The sequence below is a fragment of the Papio anubis genome, chromosome 4 (genome assembly GCF_008728515.1).
Source record: "Papio anubis isolate 15944 chromosome 4, Panubis1.0, whole genome shotgun sequence".
NCBI lineage: Eukaryota > Metazoa > Chordata > Mammalia > Primates > Cercopithecidae > Papio > Papio anubis.
Genome location: NC_044979.1, coordinates 51,562,867 through 51,583,798, shown reverse-complemented (window position 1 = coordinate 51,583,798; position 20,932 = coordinate 51,562,867). Strand labels below are relative to the sequence as shown.

Below are 20,932 nucleotides of genomic sequence, written 5' to 3'. Positions count from 1 at the left end.
AGCATTCATTAGGTAATTTTGGAGTCATAGTTTAAGTACATTTATTTCATGCAATACTTTCAGAAAAAAGACATCATGTACTTGATAATTGGTAAAAGTCATTTACTGTGTGTAGTCAGTGGCATGGACCACCCTCATTCCTTTGGCTGTTTCCATCTATCTTTAGAATTTTGTAATCTCATGTTTTACCTTTAGGCAGATGGTATTCCTGTAGCTAATGTTAACCTATTTTGATGTATTACCGGAATTTCTGTTTCAGAGAAGCAAGTAGGAGCTAAGTTGAGATTAGAAGCTGAATAAAAGGTTTCCTGCCAAGAAGACAGAAAAGTACTATAGGCAGAAAGAGTTAATGCTGGAACAAGAGAATTCTTTAGCTTATTTCCATGTCTATGTAAACTGAACATACAGAACAAAATGTGGCCTTTCCTGACAAAGGCGGGTTTTTACAATGAACTTTTTTATGTTATTAGGCTATGTTATAGTTCATGGATGGCCTTTCAGGAGAGTGATGTATGTATGGCTCTCTCTACCTAAACAAATGACCCAGATTACTGGGCATTTTAAGTTCCTTTAATTATTTATTTGTTTTTGATTTTTTTTTAGACGGAGTCTCACTCTGTTGCCCAGGCTGGAGTGCAGTGGCATGATCTGCCTCCCGGGTTCAAGCGATTCTCCTACCTCGGCCACCTGAATAGCTGGGATTACAGGCATGTGCTACCGCGCCCAGCTGATTTTTGTATTTTTAGTAGAGATGGGGTTTCACCATGTTGCCCAGGCTGGTCTTAAACTCCTGACCTCAGGTGATCCACCCACCCTAGCCTCCCAAACTGTTGGGATTACAGACATGAGCCACCAGGCCTGGCCTTAAGTTCTTTTAGCCACATTTAACAGCTTTTCATTGCCCTTTCCCAACCTTTTGTTTTCTGTAGTATTTAGTCCTTAGGCCTGATATGTTGCCTGCCACTCCATTGTAATTTTCTAGGTCTGGGTGCCTGTAGGCCAAGAAATCGTATTGTCACATTTATTCAGAAATGAATTTAAAATAAAAATAAGTGGGTTGTGTAGGATTTGGAGGAGTTACTTGCTATGAATAAAGTATGCTGATTATAGCATTCCTTTGGGAGGTTCAAAGTCTTTTTTAAGGTTTTGTATTATCTACAGAGGTTTTTTTAAAGAAATTAATTTTAGTTGGCACATACACAGATTTCATTTTATAAGCAACTATCAGTGGCAAAAGTTGTTAGTGTTGGTAACATGATACAGGGGGATATGCACTGAAATTTCCAATCATGTTAAGGGTTTTTTTTTTTTTTTTAAACCTGCTTTTTAGAAATCAGAATTCTACATTGAATTAAAATCTTATTTTTTTTTAATTTTATAGCTATGACTTCACACCTATGGATTCTTCCGCAGTTTATGTGTTAAGTAGTATGGCTCGCCAGCGTCGTGCATCTTTGTCTTGTGGAGGACCTGGTGGTCAAGACTTTGCAAGATCTGGATTCAGTAAAAACTGTGGCTCACCTGGATCATCACAGCTCTCTTCCAATTCTTTGTATGCTAAAGCTGTTAAAAACCACAGCTCAGGGACTGTGAGTGCCACTTCTCCTAATAAGTGCAAAAGACCAATGAATGCCTTCATGCTTTTTGCCAAAAAATACAGAGTTGAATATACTCAGATGTATCCAGGGAAAGATAACAGGTAAAAATAGTGATAATTCTGATTATAATAAATGAGTAATACTTCAATATGGTTCATAGTAACTGGAATAGTTAAGTAAACTTATTCTTTAATAGCTTTTATTCAACTCATAGGTTGACTTTTTTTTTTTTTTGAGATGGAGTCTTGCTCTGTCACCCAGGCCAGAGTGCAGTGGTACAATCTCGGCTCACTGCAACCTCAGCCTTCCAGGTTCAAGCAATTCTCCTGCCTCAGCCTCCCAAGTAGCTGGGACTACAGGTGCCCACCACCACACCTGGCTAATTTTTTGTATTTTTAGTAGAGACAGGGTTTCACCATGTTGGCCAGGCTGATCTCGAACTCCTGACCTCAGGTGAACCACCCGCCTTGGCCTCCCAAAGTGCTGTGATTACAGGCGTGAGCCACCGTGCCTGGCCAGGTTGACTTTAAGAAGTTACTAAGTGGAATTTTTAGAGTTATATGTAATTATTTTATAATACCTAGACAATTAGGTTACCTACCTTAGTAGTAAGGATCTACCTTTTATTATTTGTGCTGTAGCCCAGGCTGGAGTACAGCGGTGTGACTCACTGTAGCCTCTATCTCCCAGGCTCCATTAATCCTCCTACCTCAGCTTCCTGAATGGCTGGGATTACAGGCACATGCCACCACACCCAGCTAATTTTTGTATTTTTTGTAGAGATGGGGTTGTGCCATGTTGCCCAGGCTGTTCTCAAACTCCTGGGTACAAGCGATCTGCCTGCCGCCCAAAGTGCAAGATCTACCTTTTAAAATCATCTTATTTACCTGTTACAGGACACAGTTCTAACAGTTGATAGTTGTATCTTTATAGAACAGCGAAACTAAGTCAACTATGGATTGTACGGGGAACTGGCAATTTGTAGCAAGTTGCCAGAGTTGTCAAAAGGCTGAACTTAAGAGCTGTCCTCAGTGGAAGCTGGGAATACAAATCAACTCAAGTCCTTCCTACTCTGTTGCCTGTACCCTTACTCATCTCCAATTCCTGTACTACTGAATCCCTCTCATACCAGTCAGGTTCTCCATATATTAATAAAGCTGTCTTCTTCCAGTCTTTGTATCCTGAGGATCAAAACTACCGTTTCCTTTATCTTGATATCATGAGAAAAGTCAGATGTAACACAGTAATGAATAGCTTCGTCCTAGTTCCTTATTCCTTAAGATACCTAAGTGTGGAATTACGAGTCAAGAATTCTAAGAGCCTTTGTTTGTTTGTTTTGAGGCGGAGTCTCACTGTCATCCAGGCTAGAGTGTAGTGGCAGGATCTTGGTTCACTGCAACCTCTGCCTCATGGGTTCAAGTGATTCTCCTGCCTCAGCCACCCGAGTAGCTGGGATTATGGGCATGAGCCACTACGCCCAGCTAATTTTTCGCATTTTTAGTAGATATGAGGTTTCACTATGTTGGCCAGGCTGGTCTCGAACTCTTGAGCTCAAGTGATCCGCTCACCTTGGCCTCCTAAAATGCTGGGATTACAGGCATGAGCCACTGGGCCCAGCCCTAAGAGACTTTTTAATACTATTGAAATTTTTTAACTCTTGGATCTGTCATTTGTGTGACTTTTGGCAATTAATCTAAGTTGTAATCCATTTCTTCAGTAAAAAGGGGGGGTTTAAGTGTGTTTTTTTAAAAAAATTAGTTTGGAAGTCTACTTCTCTGTGACTTTTAGGCTTTAAGGACATTTTAAGAATAATTTGTACCTTTCCCCTTGTTCAATTTTTGAGAAAATGGCCTCGGATTTAGTGACAGGTACATGCTGCATTTCTCTTTTTGTACATTTCTGGTATTATTAAACATATCCTTTGACTTCTAGAAACGGGATTCACGTCCCTATAAGTCTCTTCCCTGCCAGTAGTTGAGAATGTCAGCTGGGATGCATTCTGTATTTATTTACAATCCTGGGGGACTGGACTATCCTGATGATAAGAAGTGTAAATCTCATTTTATCTTTAGGTGTTTTGTTTTCTGATCTTTTTATAGAATCTCTAAATCAGGTTATATCCTTTATTGCTCATAAATCTTTTTTTTTTTTTTTTGAGAGGGAATCTTGCTCTGTCACCCAGGCTGTAGTGCAGTGGTGTGATCTCAGCTTATTGCAACCACTGCCTCCCAGGTTCAAGTGATTCTCCTGCCTCAGCCTCCCAAGTAGCTTGGACTACAGGCATGCACCACCACACCTGACTAATTTTTTGTAGTTTAGTAGAGATGGGGTTTCATCTTGTTGGCTAGGCTGGTCTCGAACTCCTGACCTCAGGTGATCTGCCCACCTCTGCCCCCCAAAGTGCTGGGATTAAAGATGTGAGCCATCGTGCCCAGCCAAATGTAATATTTTCTTTGCATTTTAGCATTGCTGCCATGTGGTATACTGGTAATCATCTAACACCGAGGGCCATCAGATGTCACCTCTCTCTAAACCGAATAAGTCATACATAATTTTGAAAATGGATTTTTCCCTGTCTCTAATAAAGCTGCCTTAATTCAGTGAATAAATTCTCATTTGGAGGCAAATTCTGAGGGAATGGAGACTAGAATAGGTCAGAGACATGTAGCTCATTTTAAGTTGCTATAAATGTCCATCTGGATGTAACATTCACTGCAGAAATAATCTTTAGATGTGTGTATTTTATAGTTGTTAGGGAATACAGCATATAGTCTATAGCATTGTGTACATTTCATTACCTGTCATCTTTTAACTTAAAAGAATAAATTTGTTTCCCAGTGCCGGCCCCTTGAAAAACATCCCATATTCTTTCTTACTGTGGATGACTGAGATGGTGTGAATATGTATTGCTTTGTTTAAATGTGTCAACCATTATACGGTACCTTTAACCCAAGACTAAAAGTTTTTTTAAAATGGGTTCTGCAAGTGGAATATACAAATTGATTTTCATTTTATTATTTATTTTTGAGAGAGTCTCGTTCTGTTCCCCAGGCTGGAGTGCAATGGTGGGATCTCGGCTCACTGCAACCTCTGCCTCCTGGGTTCAAGCGATTCTAGTGCCTCAGCCTCCCCAGTGGCTGTGATTACAGGTGTGTGCCATCACACCTGGCAAATAGTAGAGAGGGGTGATGGGGTTTCACCATGTCAGCCAGGCTGGTCTTGAACTCGTGGCCTCAAGTGATCTGCCTGCCTTGGCCTCCAGAAGTGCTGGGATTACAGGCATGAGTCACAACATCCAGCCCAACAATTGGTTTATAATAAAGGAAAATGCAGCACAATGTTTAACTGCATTAACTTATTGGATAAAAAGACAAATACACTTGTAGGAGAGCTTCTGTGGTTTATTACTGTTCGAAGGCACAAATGCCTGTTGCTTTGGCTTCCATATTAGTCAGTATAAAAATCACTTGACGCCTGTAATCCCAGCACTTTGGGAGGCTGAGATGGGCGGATCACGAGATCATGAGATCGAGACCATCCTGGCTGACATGGTGAAACCTCGTCTCTACTAAAAATACAAAAAAAATTTGCTGGGCGTGGTGGCAGGCGCCTGTAGTCCCAGCTACTGGGGAGGCTGAGGCAGGAGAATGGCAGGAACCTGGGAGGCGGAGCTTGCAGTGAGCCGAGATGGCGCCATTGCACTCCAGCCGGGGCGACAGAGCAAGACTCCGTCTCAAAAAAAAAAAAAAAAAAAAAATCACTTGATGTGCTTTGTGCAAAATTTCCAGGACCTTATGTCCGTCTTATATGGGTGTCATGAAGTGAATGGTTAAAAGGTCTTTGTAGAAGGAAGGTGGTTTACATCTGTATGCCCTAGTTGAGACTGTTTTAGGTTTCATAGCAGAGTAACAAACAGGAGAAAATAGCTTCTAATTTTAGTCATGATGTATTCTATCAGTTCAACTTCTTACCATTTTGAGTTTATCCAGTTTTCTCAAGTAATAAAATATATTGCCTAAAGGTTTATTTATTTGGTTTTCTCTTGAGAGAAATAGTAAGGCATGCATAGTTAATTCTACACTTACACTATGGTTGTGTGAATGAAAAAAGACCTGTATCAAAACTATTTGATAGGTTACGGGCACAAATAGAGAGTGAGATTAGCTTTTAGTACAAGTTGAGTACTTTATGCTGCTGATACGGCACAATGGACTATTTGACTCGAGATTTTACTGGAAATGAGTATTATGGCCTTGACCTTTTCCCATCTCTATGATAGACAAGATTTTCATTTTTTAACTTCACATTTTTCTCCTGAAGTAGCAGCACTTGACATGAGATTTATGAAAAATGTGTACCTTCAGCATTGTGTAAATATTTATTTTACAGAGCCATAAGTGTGATCCTTGGTGACAGGTGGAAGAAAATGAAGAATGAAGAGAGAAGAATGTACACATTAGAAGCAAAGGCTTTGGCTGAAGAACAGAAACGTTTAAATCCTGACTGTTGGAAGAGGAAAAGAACCAATTCAGTATGTTTCAATAAATAGTGTTTAAAATTATCTTGCCTCGTCCCTGCAGGTGTACTGGCATGTTGGAGCAGTTGTTACAACCTTTAAGAGGTTGTGTTGATGTTATCTCTAGCATTTTTATACTTCAAAACCTAATAATGTTTTCGCATCATCATATAAAGACTGCCTTTCCTCAAGTGTCATTTACTGTCTTAGCATGGAAAGTCGAAATCTCAGGCAAACTTTAAAAAGAATGTTTGTTCTAAACATTGGTTGGAAAAATAATTTTGGAATACAGTATTTCTAGTTGAGTTGAAAGATAAGCATTATTAATCCATTAATATCACAGTAGAAAATTTCTCTAATTTTTGGTATGTCGCAACAGCTTTTCCTTAATTGGTGAGGGACCAATGAGGCTGGAGGCGTTGGGGGAATGTTAGCTACCATTTATGGGGAGTTGTGCCATTGGCACAGAATTTCTAGATTGAAAAATTTCGAGGGGGAGAAGAAATAGAAAGGCCCAGGAAGGGTGGCCAATAAGTCTGTATGATAAGCTATCTTGGATAGACTTGTTTCTTACAACTTTTGCATTACTAAACTAGCATGTTTTAGGTTCAGTGTTTTTATATTAATTGCAAGAAAATTGCGTGTGATACAGTGGGGTCAATTTGAAATATCATTAAAAAACGAAGGGAAGATATCAGTAGTTTATAGTAGGAGAGCTGGCCAAAGATACTTTAAATTCACTCTGTGTACTTGTGCCTGTTTCTTAGTAACATGCAGGTCACATCTGTTTAAATTTTTCAAGAATTTCTTTAAAAATAGTGGTCAGTAGTCAGACGAGAGAGGTGACTGAACTGAGTTTTGGAAGTTCTTGGTTAATTTAGAATTTCTTGTGTTAGGACTTCTCCTGTATCCTTTTCTGTTCATCCTAGTCAATGTCTTATGATTGCATACATTTTCTGGATGCTTGAGCCATCAGATATCAGCTAGTTTTTTAAAATCACCTTTAAGAAGCAGTATTTTCTAATAGTAAATTTATAAACATCTTATACATCTTAGCTTTCATATATAGGGTTACTATGTATTGATTTGTAAACATTCACTGAGTTTTTTATTTCCACAGGGCTCACAACAACATTAAACCAGGATGCTTATGTTCTTAAGTCTATATTTGCATATACATTGACTCTTGATGGAAAGACTTAAGAAGATCAAGGTCTCACCATTTGTCCTCAATTCGTGTGACCATAAGATACTGATAGCATTGAGTCTTGAAATGATTTAATAATATGAGTGAGGATTTGCTTTCTCCATTAGAGCATTAAGCTAAAACTATCAACATTTTAAACCAAATTGCCTTATTTTTCTTCCAAACTTCATATATGTCTATCAGGTAATATAGGCTTGAAAATTGATATCCTGTGGTGCTAAAGTACAGTAGAAAGAGAGGAAAAGTGTATACATGTTTTATTTTAAATTGTACGAAAGGGGAATTTAAAAAATATGTAACTGCTGTTTATACATTGGCTCCTTACTGCTTATTAATCTGTATTGTACACATGATGGAATGAAGCAGAAGCTGGGAGTCGGCCTTTCTTTGAGTAACCACCACATGGCTCAGCATCTGTGCCAAACATAGGCGCTCCTAGTCTGGTCAGTGCCAAGAGGCTACCAGAACATGTGGCAGGTGGCTGGTGTTGGTGTCCCAGCCTAAGAGCCACCTGCTGCAGTTACCATGGCATGCTGAGTTGATGCACCAGGTGGCAGCAGCCATCCATTATTTCCAATGGAGACCTAGCCCAGGCCAAGGTAAAGTTAAGTTAATAGCATTGGGATATAGTCACTGTAATGGTGCTATTAACAGTCAACACCATTGTATTTTTTAACTTCGTGTTCTATATCTCCTCAGCCATGTATCTTAAATATATTTTGTCATCATAATCTTTATGGTGGGGGCAGACTTTGCACTTATTGCAGTGCAACACTTGCACTTTAATTTCCTCCAACTGTCTAAAATTAGAGCAAATACATTGGCAATACAGCTGCTTTTGCTCTGAGCTACAATCATGGCTTTTCATGTTACTTACCAAGTGGTGTTTCTGGTTAGGAATCACAGCTGTAAAATTGATTTCAGTTCATTACACTTCTTCATGATGTTGCCCCTAAATTTTGCACACTATATTCTTGTATATTATTTCAAATAAATGGAAAAAAAAGTTGCTTATCTCTGACATTTACTGATTAATCTTGGCTGAATTTTATTTATGAGTTCTCAGAATAACAGGTTCAGGAGATGGAAAACATAAGGTAGATTCCTAACACTGCTAATTAGGAGGCTGCTGATGGGATTTTAAAAATTAAAAACAAAAATGTTAATAGCGGAACAAGAGCCATCAGAAAATAAGGACTTAGATTATCTACCAGTTATAGAGAATCGCTATAGAATAAAAATTTTTAATTTTCACATGGTATCTTTGTTACAAGGTTAAACAGCCCAAAGTTCTGCTTTTAATGATGATATGACAAAGTGTAACAAAAGCCTTGCTTTATTTAAAGATAGAGTATGACATACTTAAACAAGGCCATTTAACCCTGTATCTTAGCTTTGGGATGTGCCAGTGGTTCCTCAACTTTGTTGTCTATTGGAATCATTTTGGGGATTTTTTTTGTTTGTTTTTTTAAATACTGGTGTCAGGCTCCCACTCCCAGACATGTTAATTAGAGTGCAAGTTGGGCATCAGGATTTTTAAAAAATCCTCTGGTGATATGAATGTGCAGCCAAATTTGGAAACCACTGAGCCTACATGCTTAGTGAAGAAGGCAGGGTTGGGGGAAGCAGGGTACGTATTATATAACGTGTTCATATCCTTTTAAAAGAAGTGGAGACTTTGGGTTTATGTACCCATAGGAGGACTCGGTTATGGATGGAAAAGAAATTTTAGCCTTGTACAAAAATCTGAACGAGGAAAACATCTTTCTGAAAAAATCAGGTCCATGGAATTAAAAGGTGATGACTCGACATTTTTATGCTAAAGTATAAGTGCTAAAGAGGTAAATAAAGGTTGACAGGAAATACAGAACAATCAATTACATTCTTAAAATAGTAGATAGTAGCTGTCTTTTGGAGTATGTGTTAACTGCCAACTATGAATGGGTTAGCACAAAGTGGAGATCAACAAAGCTTTCATATTGTTACTGAAGAGCAGACATAGCCTTCTGAAGCAGCTGAACCATTATGGGATAAACTGGTGCAAATTCTTTGCCTTCTCTACTTCTCACTGATTGAACGTAAGCTTCCAGGGCTCCCCTGAAAACCAAAATGAAAACAATGTCAAAATATGACATAAATCACATAAAACAGATTAGGGGATACCAATATATAAAAATTATTAATAAGCTCATTTCTGGAACTGTTAATGCTCAGTTTCTCAAGCCAAGTGACCAACAGCCTTCACTCATTTACTGGTACTGTTACTACGGTGACTATGTTTAGAGTGAAAAACTATAACCATGTTTTCAGTCTGCATTGTTCTTAGTGGTCTAGTCATGTACTCAGAGTCCTCTGGCTGTGTAAGTATGTTCTCAATTTCCCTCTTCAAGACGCCTGCAATGGAATAGGCACTTGTGGCTACTCCCAGAGCTCACAAGGGGCATCCTGTGCCTCTGAAAGGCATGCTCAAGAGTACAGGGGGATGGGGCCCTTTGACACATTCAGTAACACCAGTAGATGCATTATATTCCTGTTATTTGATGAACTATGAACAACCAACAACTAGAATAAATGCTCTTGGACTGTAATTATTGGCAAAATATATGATTGGGAGGCAGTCTGAATTTAATCAAGGGAATGTGGTACCATTCCATTATTTATGATTATGGCGTTCTCATGGATTAGGTTGGGGGTTAGCAAACTGCCTGCAGGCTGAATATAGCCTGATGCTTGTTCATTTATGTATTGTCTGTGGCTGCTTTCACACAATGGCAGAAGTTGAATAGTTGAGGCAGAGACCATGTGGCCTGCAAAGTCTGAAATATATCTGACCCTTCTTTTACAGAAAAAGTTCATTAGTCCCTGAACTAGATCATCTGTTTAAGTGGAGCTAAAAAGAATGGCTACAAGATTAATTTTTAATTATTGGTCTGTTTAAGTACCAGATACACAAACACATTTTTGTCATAATTATATTTTCTTCAAAATTTCAGTTTGAGATTGGAGCATTTATGTAAAGATATAAGTTAATACCATTACTCAGTTCACACACAATAGCACTTAAGTGGTTTTCTTTTTGCTCTCAAATACTGAAAATGCTAATCTAATTGGGTTTGTTCAAGATTTTTCATTGAATTATGGGGAATACCCTTCCCCAGAGTCTGGCTATCACTCATCAGTTTGTAGTGCCCTTCCATCCCACCAGCCACTGTCCACGTAAAGGGATTTCAAATCTCTTAAGTTCCAGCCCTGACCTCCCCCTTCTGATCTTTGCTTCTTCCTGTCCTCTGGACAGTTTTATCTGACTTGCTTCCAGGTAGCCCTCAAAGTCACTTGTCAAAAAACGGGCAGCATTCAGCCTGCCTTACCTTATTTCAACAAAGGGCACCATCAACTTAAGGTCTCTAAGTTCTTTTCCCCTCCTACACCTAAACAGTTACCAAATCCTATTAATTTGCTACACCCATTTCCACATCCAGTCCCTCCTCTCCCCTTTCCTTCACTTTGAACCCTTGCTATCTTGTGCCCTAATGATTGCTGTAGCCTCTTAGGTGGTGATCATCCTGGTGCTATTTCTCCCTTGTTCTGGTCAGTCTTCCATATTATAGCAAGAAGTCTCTCCCTGAAGTATTACAGCACTTGCCATGCCCTATTCTTTATAGGAAATGTGGAAAGGTCTGACTTCTGTATCAACAGTCTTGACTTAGCAGGGTCCAGCATTTTGGAATCCCTGAAGGCTGGCTGCATGCTCTGGTCAGTTCCTAGACTCAACCCAACTGAATACCAGCTTCATCATCAAGCTGCTCCCAGCCCTTTCTATGCTACTGCTGGGTTTTAGATAGCTTGATGTGGCCTAAAATCCTCAAATCATTAATTTCCATTTTTGTGTTACCAAGTAATGTGCAAAGCATGTTTGCCCCATTTGTATAGCCCAACCTGACTGCCCACCTAGGGAAAGATCAAGGGTGTCTGTTCATATATTACACTGAAACTGAATGTTTCGGTTAAAGAGCCACATTCTCTTAGCCCTTTGCACATTATCTTCCTGTCCTTAGAATACCCTTCCTTGCTTGCTTTCTTGCGCAGCTCTTTATCTCTTAGGACTCAGCTTCAAATGCTCCCTTTTAAGAAAAGCCTTTTTTAACTCCAGGCAGCAGTAAAGAATGCAAACCACCTTGGAGTCACAAGGTTTGTGAAACTATCTAACTTCTGTATCAACAGCCTTGACTTAGTAGGATCCGGCATTTTGGAATCCCTGAAGGCTGGCTCCATGCTCTGGTCGGGGCAGGAGTACTTTAAATCAGGTATGTGGAGGGCTGGGCAAGCCCTTACTGAAGAAGTGTAGCTGTTTTAAATAAGATGTAAGTTCATACCATTACTCAGCTCACATACCCAGTTTCAAGTCCTAGCTAACATACCTCTCTCAACTGGCATGCAAGATGGAATTTAGTGCTCTTAGAGAACAATGTTTTGTGAGATGCCTTAGTTCAACTCAGAGCTGACCCTTAATGGAGATACTTGTCTATGAAAAAAACTTGCTTCTTTTAGTAATATGCTTCTAGTTGGTATGCCATCCTGGAAATTGTCTCCACTCCCTAAATGTAGTCCCTACAGAATCATATACAGTAAAGAAATCCGCAAGAGCTCATCCGTCTTTTTTTTTTTTTTTGAGACGGAGTGTCGCTCTGTCACCCAGGCTGGAGTGCAGTGGCCGGATCTCAGCTCACTGCAAGCTCCGCCTCCCGGGTTCACGCCATTCTCCTGCCTCAGCCTCCCTAGTAGCTGGGACTACAGGCACCCGCCACCTCGCTCGGCTAGTTTTTTGTATTTTTCAGTAGAGACGGGGTTTCACCGGGTTAGCCAGGATGGTCTCGATCTGACCTTGTGATCCGCCCGTCTCGGCCTCCCAAAGTGCTGGGATTACAGGCGAGCTCATCCGTCTTTCAGACAGTGAGATGTATGTATCAGTGTCTAAGAAGTGTTTATATTCACAGGAACTATAATCATTTCACAGTGAATGGGTTAGATATATTTGATGAACAAAAATCAACGTAGTTTCATTGGCATTTAAAAGGATAAGACATCACATAAATTACACAATATGTAGAAGAAAGATCAGAAATGAGTGGTTAGATTTTTGGGTAGTCATCAAGAACACCATCAGAAGTATGGGGGAAAAAAGATGAAGCTGCCCTCCCACATGAAATTAGAGCAAGATTTTCGAGTACTTATTAAATTACTTCATTTGCTTAAGCAAAACATTAGCTTTCTTGGAAGTCAGGCCAAGCATTATGTAACAGTCTTAACTCTGGTTTGTAACCAAAATAAGTAGATTATTGAGGTTATCCTTATTGGGAAAAAACAAAACACGATTAGTAGAGGAATGGTTTGTGGTAACATGACAACACTGCTCAATGTGACAAAAACTAGCCAAGTGGAGGTTTTCATGGAGAACAACACTGATTTTTGTCAGGCATTTAAATATTCAGTGTGATTAGTAAGTACTGAAATGCATAAATGACGTAAAGATACACTACATGCCTCAATAAGCAGTTAAGCTCAGGATTTTCCCTGGTTCTATCCTCCCTCTTGGTCCTATCTCAGACACTCTGTTCACAGAACTGATAGGTAGCTAGTGACATAGGGGTACCCGGAGGAGAAACATTACCCTCCATCAATGGAGATCTTGGGAGTTCTGCAGAAATACAGAAGAGCTGAGGGAATGGCTTCCAGACTGTGGACCCTGGACCACGGTGAGAAGGCAAGGGATCCAAGGATGCACATGGCACCAAGCATTCTCTGATGGTGTAGATAAAAGTACCACTAGGCTAATAAGGTCTGTGAACATTTTTGCCATCATAAAAGTGTACTTCTACTCAAAGAGGGCCATAAGAAGAAGAGTTGTTCTCCATGGCAAATATCCAGAGTAAATGGATTTGAGGCCAACCCCACCACTGTTAACAGAGCTTAAGAAATCTTTGCATCAAAAACTCTATCTTTATTGAAAACACATTCAACAGTTACAGACCCACAGGCATAAGTCAGGTGGCTGCCTCTGCATCTGAGGGAGCACACGTGTCTGGGGCACCTGCCTGATGCGGGCTGAACACATACAACTGCCCCCACTTACACCACTTGGTCCCATGAGTAAGTCATTACTCTGATTTTCAAATGAACTTGACTAGTATTCATTTAAGCTCCAGAAAGCATCTGGTGTCAGAAGAAAACAGGAAGGCAGGATAGTTGACTATTTGCCATTTGCTCAGCAGCAGTAGTTATACTATCCTCAATTTGCCCTATTTTATGACAACCTAACACATTACGCTGGGAGGAACAGAATGAATATACAACAAGGTTTGCCCCAGAAGCTAAAACAAATTTACTGACATTTAAAGAGCAATACTCACCCTCAGTTTGTCTACAGGGGAAAGAAATTCATCCAGTGGTTCTTCAGTATGCAAGAACAAAATTGTTTTGCAATAATACATAAGAAAGAACATTCTCTAGGACAAAAGTCCCCTCATTGCCAAGAGCTTGGGGTGCAGCAAGAGTATTTTTTTGAATCCCTGAAGGAGAGCTCAATTTTTTGCTAAGGGCATGAAGGTTCTGGCATCAGCCATGTGTGGAGGGATGGGTATGCCTTTTTAAAAAAGCATGACAGTATTTCTGAGCATGATTTTCAGTTGCTAAATATAGGCTTAGCAACAGCACTGCTGATGAAATCACTCAGGAGACATTTTTAAAGAGAAGCAAAAGAAAACAGATTTGTGATGCACCCACAGCAGGACAACTGTTTTGGATGAACTCATTCCAACTTGTTAAGACGACAAAAATGACCAACTTGTTAAGATGAGAAAAATGAACCATGTTCAATTAACTGAATCCTCTTTTTAAGATTACCAAGTGTGCTGCAGCTAAGTGAATCTTTGGGACTCAGGAAAAATAATCCACACAGACATTGCAAATCCCTGTGTTAGCCCCAGGCCCAAACTCCTCACCCAAATCCAAAGCCTTTCCTGAGGGCAGATTTTACCAGAAGCATTCACCGGGTGGCTGGTAACCTCTCCCATTTCTGTGTCAGATGTTCATAGCTGAATAACAGATAAGCAAGGAAAAAGAGCAGAGTCTGAGCTAATCTTTATCCACATATATGCCCAGAGGGCTAGTGGCTCATGTAGGATGTGGGCACCAAGCTTGAGGGCTCAGGGTCACTTCTGGAAACAAAGCTGACAGGCTGATTTTCCAACTGACCTGTCGCAGCTTCCTCAGCAGTCTTTCATCCTAACTGAAATATGACCTACGCCACTGGCTGCACCCTGGACCTTCTTGAGGAGCTATAAAGAAATCCTGATACCAGGCCTACCCCAGAGATTTTGAGGTAGGCGCGGGTGAGAGGCCTGGGCATTGGGAATTTTGCAAGCTGAGGAAATTACTCTTGTGCACACACGCGGCTTAGAACCGCCTCCTCATGTCAGCCCCGCTCTGGCTTTAGGGAACCCAACTCATCACCCGGCACTGAGGCCAACAGAGGGCCACTGGGTGTCCTGGGCCCAGACCGACAGAATTGGGATCCCCTGGGAGAGTTGAGAATACCTTCAAGAGCATTTAGAGGCACAACAGGAGTGAGTTTGAGGAATAAGGATGACAGAGGAGTTGAATGATGGCGTAAAGGTTTTCCAGCTTGGCTAGTTAGGTGATTGTGACCTCCCAACCAAGACAGGGAGTATAAGAGAACGAGAAGGTTTGAGAGAATAGAATTATTTTGACCATTTTGGGGTTGAGATTTCTGTGGGTGGTTACAGATGAGAGCAAGTTTACTGGGCCAAGGGCCCATCAATAGGCAGCCACAGACCTGGAGGCTCTTAAGTATAGAAGGGGCACTAGAGGCACGGGTCTAGATAAGCTCGCCTGGGAACCAAGGCAGAGGGAGGATGAGAAGAACAAAATATGGGAAATGATAGCATTTAAGGAATGGCTGGAAGAAGATAATTCAGCAAATGATGCAGAAAAAAAAATGGCCGGAGAAGTTAGAACAGAAACAGATGGCTGTGGTGTAACGCAAGCTCTGGGAGGACAGGGCCGTATCTCGGCTTACTTCGTATCCTCAGTTCCTGGCCCAGGGCCTACCATGCTGATAAAATGTGAGCTCAGCATCAGTAAAAATGTGTTGAGTCCCAGCTTATGAGTTTACAGAAGGACATGGTGGTCAACTCTAGCCAAAGCTACAGAGTGGTAAGGTAAGAATAGGAATGTTTGGTGGCGGAGAAGTCTCTGGCGGTCAAGGTCACCTTGACCGTATCACTCCTCCCACTCCTCCAAGTCAGCACAAGAGTCACAGGGGGGATTCTCCTAAGCCCATATTTTCTACAGAGGAAAAGAGAACTGAAAGTAGAGATCTAGCTTCCCTAGCATTCTGAGGTGCTTTGAAGGAAGCCCACTACTGTCTTGCCGCAAAAGGAATACTGGAGTAACTGTAGGGCAAGATCCGCTGGTGTCAAACAAATCAAGAAGGTGGAGTTTGCAGTGACTAGTGTGCAGATCTGGGTGGTAGCTCTGTGTCCCTGCCAGCAGTGGCACCTGATCAGAGAGATCAGTTAATGATCTACCCTATCTGCAAAGCTGAGTCGGCTGCTCCCAGAAGCTGAACAAGAAGTTCAACCTGGCTTGAGTCCCTAGAAAACTAGCCTCTATGCGCAGCCTCAGAGACCACCCCAAGGCCCTACCCAGGAAAAGAGATGCCCACCACAGTGTATTTTTTGCAGAGAACAGGGGCTAGACTTGCCCAAACCCTGAAGTCCAAACAGCAGCTCCAAACAGTTGCTCCACCCAGTGTCAGAGCCCATCCCATGGTCCAGCCTAGGCAAGGACTATGGAGCATAACCTCTGGACCTGTCTGTCTAGAACAGTGATCCATCTAAACCTAGAGCCCAGCATGCAGACCTGCCCAACTGCATAACCCAAATAGCAATACTCCCCAACAGGGAAATATACTTTGTGACCCTGCCGGATACCAGAAGCAATCACAGTTCCCAGCCAGCAGCTCCACCTGATTGCAGAGGCCAGCCAGTAGTCTTGCTGGAAGGTGAAGTTCAGCCAGCAGCTCCATCCAAACTCAGAACAAAGGCAGAGACCCAGCCAACTAGAGAAACTGACAGCAAGCTCTGCCTCCCTGGGGTTGATATCAGTTGGCTCATCCAGAATCACAGGCTAAAGTAAATAATGAAATTCAATCTATGCTGAAGAACACCTCTAAAGGATGGAAGAGGTGGCTGCCTCCTCAAATGCACAGACATCAATTCAAGGACATGAGGATTATGAAGAATTAGGGGAATAATGACGCCACCAAAAGAAATTAATAAAGCTCTAATAATGGACCCTAAAGAAATGGACATCTATGGAATGACTGACAAAAAATACACAACAATCCTCTTAAGGAAGTTCAGCAAACTACAAGAATATATAAATAAAAAGTTAAATGAGATCTGGAACACAATATATGAACAAAATGAGAAATGGAAACTATAACAAAAACCAAATAGAACTCCTGGAGATGGAGACAACAACTGAACTGAAAAATTAAATAGCAAGTTTTAACTGTAGACTTGTACAAAAAATTCAACCCAAAGAGAAGTTCACCAAGACACATAATAAACTGGCAAAAATCAAAGACAAAAAAAATTAAGAAAGCAAGAAATAAGAAACTTATCACATACAAGGAACTTGCAATATGGCTACTAGAGGATTCTCAGCAAAAACCCTGTAGGGCAGGATAAAATTAGATGATATATTTAAAGTGCTCAACCAAAAAAACTATCCTTCAGAAATGAGAAAAACGTTCCCAAGCAAACGCTAATAAGGTTCATTAGCAGTAGGCCTGCCTATTGAAATTCCTAAATGGAGTTCTCTAAGCTGATATAAAAGGCTGCTAATTAATAAAATATATGAAAACACAAAAATCAATGCTATAAATAATATAGTCATACTCAGAAAAACCTAGAACTGTAATAGTGGTCTGTAAAATAATTTTATCTCTAATATGATCTTAAAACTATTAAAATTATAGCTCAAGGCCAGACGCAGTAGCTCATGCCTGTAATCCCAGTACTTTGGGAAGCTGAGGTGGGTGGATCACTTGGGGCCAGAAGTTCCAGACCAGCCTGGCCAACATGGCAAAACCCGGTCTTTACCAAAAATACAAAAATTAGACAGGCATGGTGGTATACACCTGTGGTCCCAGCTACTCAGGAGGCTGAATCACGAAAATCGCTTGAAATGGGAGGTGGTGGTTGCAGTGAGCCAAGATGGCGCCACTGCACCCCAGCCTGGGTGACGGAACGAGACTCTGTCTCAAAAAAAAAAAAAAGAAAGAAAAAAATTATAGCCCAAATTAGGGATACAAATTGCAAAATGATGTATATTTTGAAAACAAAATATTAAAATGTGTAGGGAAGGGGAACAAAACTGTAGAGTTACTACCGTATGTTATCAAAATTCGGTGTTATCAGCTTGAAATATCCTGTTACTAGTATACGGTTTTTGGAAGCCTCATGGTAAGTACAAAACAACAATCTAGAGTAGAGGCACAAAACATACATAGAAAGAATTCAAAGCATACCACTACAGAAAACAATCAGACCACAAAGGAGGACAGCAAGAGAGGAACAAGGAAACAAAGCATCCACAAAACAATCAGAGAACAAACTACATTTTTGAGTATTATTGAGTCCTTACCTATTGATAATTATTTCTATTTTAAGAGCAATAAAATCTCCAGTAAAAGACAAAATGGCTGAATGTATTAAAAATAAGACCCAGCTCTGTGCTGCCTACAAGAGATTCAACTCCTTTTTTTTTTTTTTTTTGAGATGGAGTCTTGCTCTGTCACCCAGGCTAGAGTGCAGTGGCGCGATCTCGGCTCGCTGCAAGCTTTGCCTCCTGGGTTCACGCCATTCTCCTGCCCCAGCCTCCCGAGTAGTTGGGACTACAGGCGCCTGCCACCATGCCCAGCTAATTTTTTGTATTTTTAGTAGAGATGGGGTTTCACCATGTTAGCCAGGATGGTCTCGATCTCCTGACCTCGTGATCCACCTGCCTTGGCCTCCCAAAGTGCGGGGATTACAGGCGTGAGCCACCGCACCTGGCCTGAGACTCAACTCACTTCTAAGGACACAAAGAATAAAAATGAAAGTATGAAGAAAGACATTCCATGCAAATGGAAGCTGAGAGAGGCAGGGCTAGCTATACCTATCAGACAAAATAGACTTAAGCTCAAAACAATAAAAAAAGGCAAAGAAAGTCATCATGATACAGGTGTCAATTCATCAAGAGGATATAACAACTGTAAATATATCTGTACCCAACATCAGAACACCTAAATAAGTAAAGCAAATATTAAAGAATTTAAAGAGAGAAATAAGTTACAATGCAGTAATAGCAGGGGACTTCAATATCTCACTTTCAACAATGGCAGATCATCCAGATAGACAGTTAATAAGGAAACACTAAACTTGAACTACATTTTAGACCAAATGGACCCAACAGACATATACAGCATATTTTATCCAATAGCAAGGGAATACACGTCTTCTCAAGTGCACACATATCTTGCTTCAGGATATGTCATATGTTAGGTCGCAAACCCAAGGCTGAACAAATTTAGGAGAAATGAAATCATATCAAGTATCTTCTCTAATCATAATGGTATGAAACTAGACATCAATAATAGCAGAAATCTTGGAAATCCCACAAATATGTGGAAATTAAACAACATGCCCCTCAACAACCAATGGGTCAAAAGAGAAAACCAAAGATAAATCAAAAAACATCTTGGAACAAATGAAAATGGAAATGTAATATACTGAAACGTATGGGATATAGCAAAAGCAGTTCTAAGAAGGAAATTTATAGCAACAAATACTTAAATAAAAATAAACATCTCAAATAAACAACCTAATAGTACACCTCAAGAAACTACAAGAGAAGAACAAATTTAAGCCCAAAGTTAGCAGAAGAAAAACAATTCAAAGATCAGAGCAGAAATAAATACAGACTAAAAAACCAGGGGGAAAAAAGATCAATAAAGAGTTTTTTGAAAAGTTAAACACAATTGACAAACCCTTAACTAGACTAAAAAAGAAAAAGAGAAGACTTAAAATTGGAAATGAAAGAGAAGATAATACAACTGGTACCACTGAAATACAAAGGATAATGAGCGATTACTATGAAAAATTATATGGCCACAAATACAGTAACCTAGAAAAAAATGGATAAAATTCCAAGACACATATAATCTGCTAACACTGAATCAAGAAGAAATAGAAAACAGAAATAGAAGGAACAGAAAATCTGAGCAGACCAATAATGAGTAAAGAGATTGGATCCATAATAAAAAGTCTCTAATCAAAGAAAAGCCCAGGACCTGATGGCTCCACAGGTGAGTTCTATAAAAGATTTAAAGAAGAGCTAATACCAATCCTTCTCAAACTCTTCCAAAAAAATCAAAAGGGAAGGAATACTTCCAAGCTAGTTTTAGGAGGCCCTGATACTAAAGCCACAAAATGACATAAAAGAAGAAAGTTATAGGACAATATCCTTGATGAATATAGATACGAAGATACAAAATCCTCAATAAACTACTAACAAACCCAATTCTACGGGACATTAAAAGGATTATTCACAATGATCAAATGAGATTTCTCCCTGGGAGAAATGCAAGGATGGGTCAACATTGATACATCAATAAATGTGATGCATCATATCAGCAGAACAAAACACAAAAACCATATGATCATTTTATTAGATGCAGAAAAAGCATTTGACAAAATTCAACACCCTTTTATAGAAAAAACTCTCAACAAATTAACGGTCACATACAATAAGCCTACAGCTAACATTATACTTAATGGTGAAAAGTTGAAAGCTTTTCCTCTAAGATCAGGAACGAGACAAAGATGTCCACTGTCAGCAAGCACTTTTATTCATTATCCTACTGGAGGCCTTTGTCAGAGCAATTAGGCAAGAGAAAGAAAGAAAAGGCATTCAAATAGAAAAGAAAGACATGAAGTATTACCTGTTTGCATATGACATTATCTTATATATCCAAAACCAGAAAGATACCACTAAAAGACAGAACTAATAAAAGAATAAGGTCCCAGGATACAAAATTAAGACAAATCTAATCAATAACAATGAATGATCTGAAAAAGAAATCAAGAAAACACCCACATATAATAGCTACAAGAATATAAAATACTTAGGAATAAATGTACTTAGAAATAAATTTAACCAAGGAAGTGAAAGATTTGTACTGTAATGTTTTACAATGTTTTAAAAACTGTAAAACATTGATGAAATAAATTGACAAAGACATAAATAAATGGAAAGCTATTCTGTGTTCATGGACTGAAATAATTAATATTGTTAAATGTCCATACCATCCAAACCAATCTGCAGATTCAATGCAATCCCTATGAAAATTCCAACGTCATTTTTCCCAGAAATAGAAAAAATAATCCAAAAATTCATATGGAACCATAAAAATCCCTGATTAGCGAAGGCAATCAGAAGTAAAAATAACAAAGCTGGAGGTATCACTACCTAATATTAAACTAT

General features: G+C 39.8%; 2 protein-coding genes across 10 annotated transcripts in view; one reads left to right on the top strand and one right to left on the bottom strand.

The window, feature by feature from the left end:
• HBP1 (HMG-box transcription factor 1) overlaps positions 1–8,342 on the top strand; it is a 33,487-nt gene extending 25,145 nt beyond the window's left edge. For 5 of the 9 annotated variants that reach the window (XM_009203640.2, XM_009203641.4, XM_031665253.1 and 2 more), the window contains 3 exons: positions 1,382–1,699; positions 5,988–6,129; positions 7,235–8,330. In XM_009203640.2, coding sequence (XP_009201904.1) covers positions 1,382–1,699; positions 5,988–6,129; positions 7,235–7,252 — 478 coding nt within the window. In that variant the 3' untranslated portion in view covers positions 7,253–8,330. Of the gene's footprint in view, positions 1–1,381; positions 1,700–5,987; positions 6,130–7,234 lie in introns of all 9 variants that reach the window. The other 4 variants (XM_003896457.4, XM_003896458.3, XM_031665252.1 and 1 more) reach the window with 2 other exon arrangements.
• Positions 8,343–9,111: 769 nt separating this feature from the next.
• COG5 (component of oligomeric golgi complex 5) overlaps positions 9,112–20,932 on the bottom strand; it is a 363,081-nt gene continuing 351,260 nt past the window's right edge. Inside the window, exon 21 of the mRNA XM_031665852.1 lies at positions 9,112–9,460. Coding sequence (XP_031521712.1) covers positions 9,304–9,460 — 157 coding nt within the window. The 3' untranslated portion in view covers positions 9,112–9,303. The remainder of the gene's footprint in view (positions 9,461–20,932) is intronic.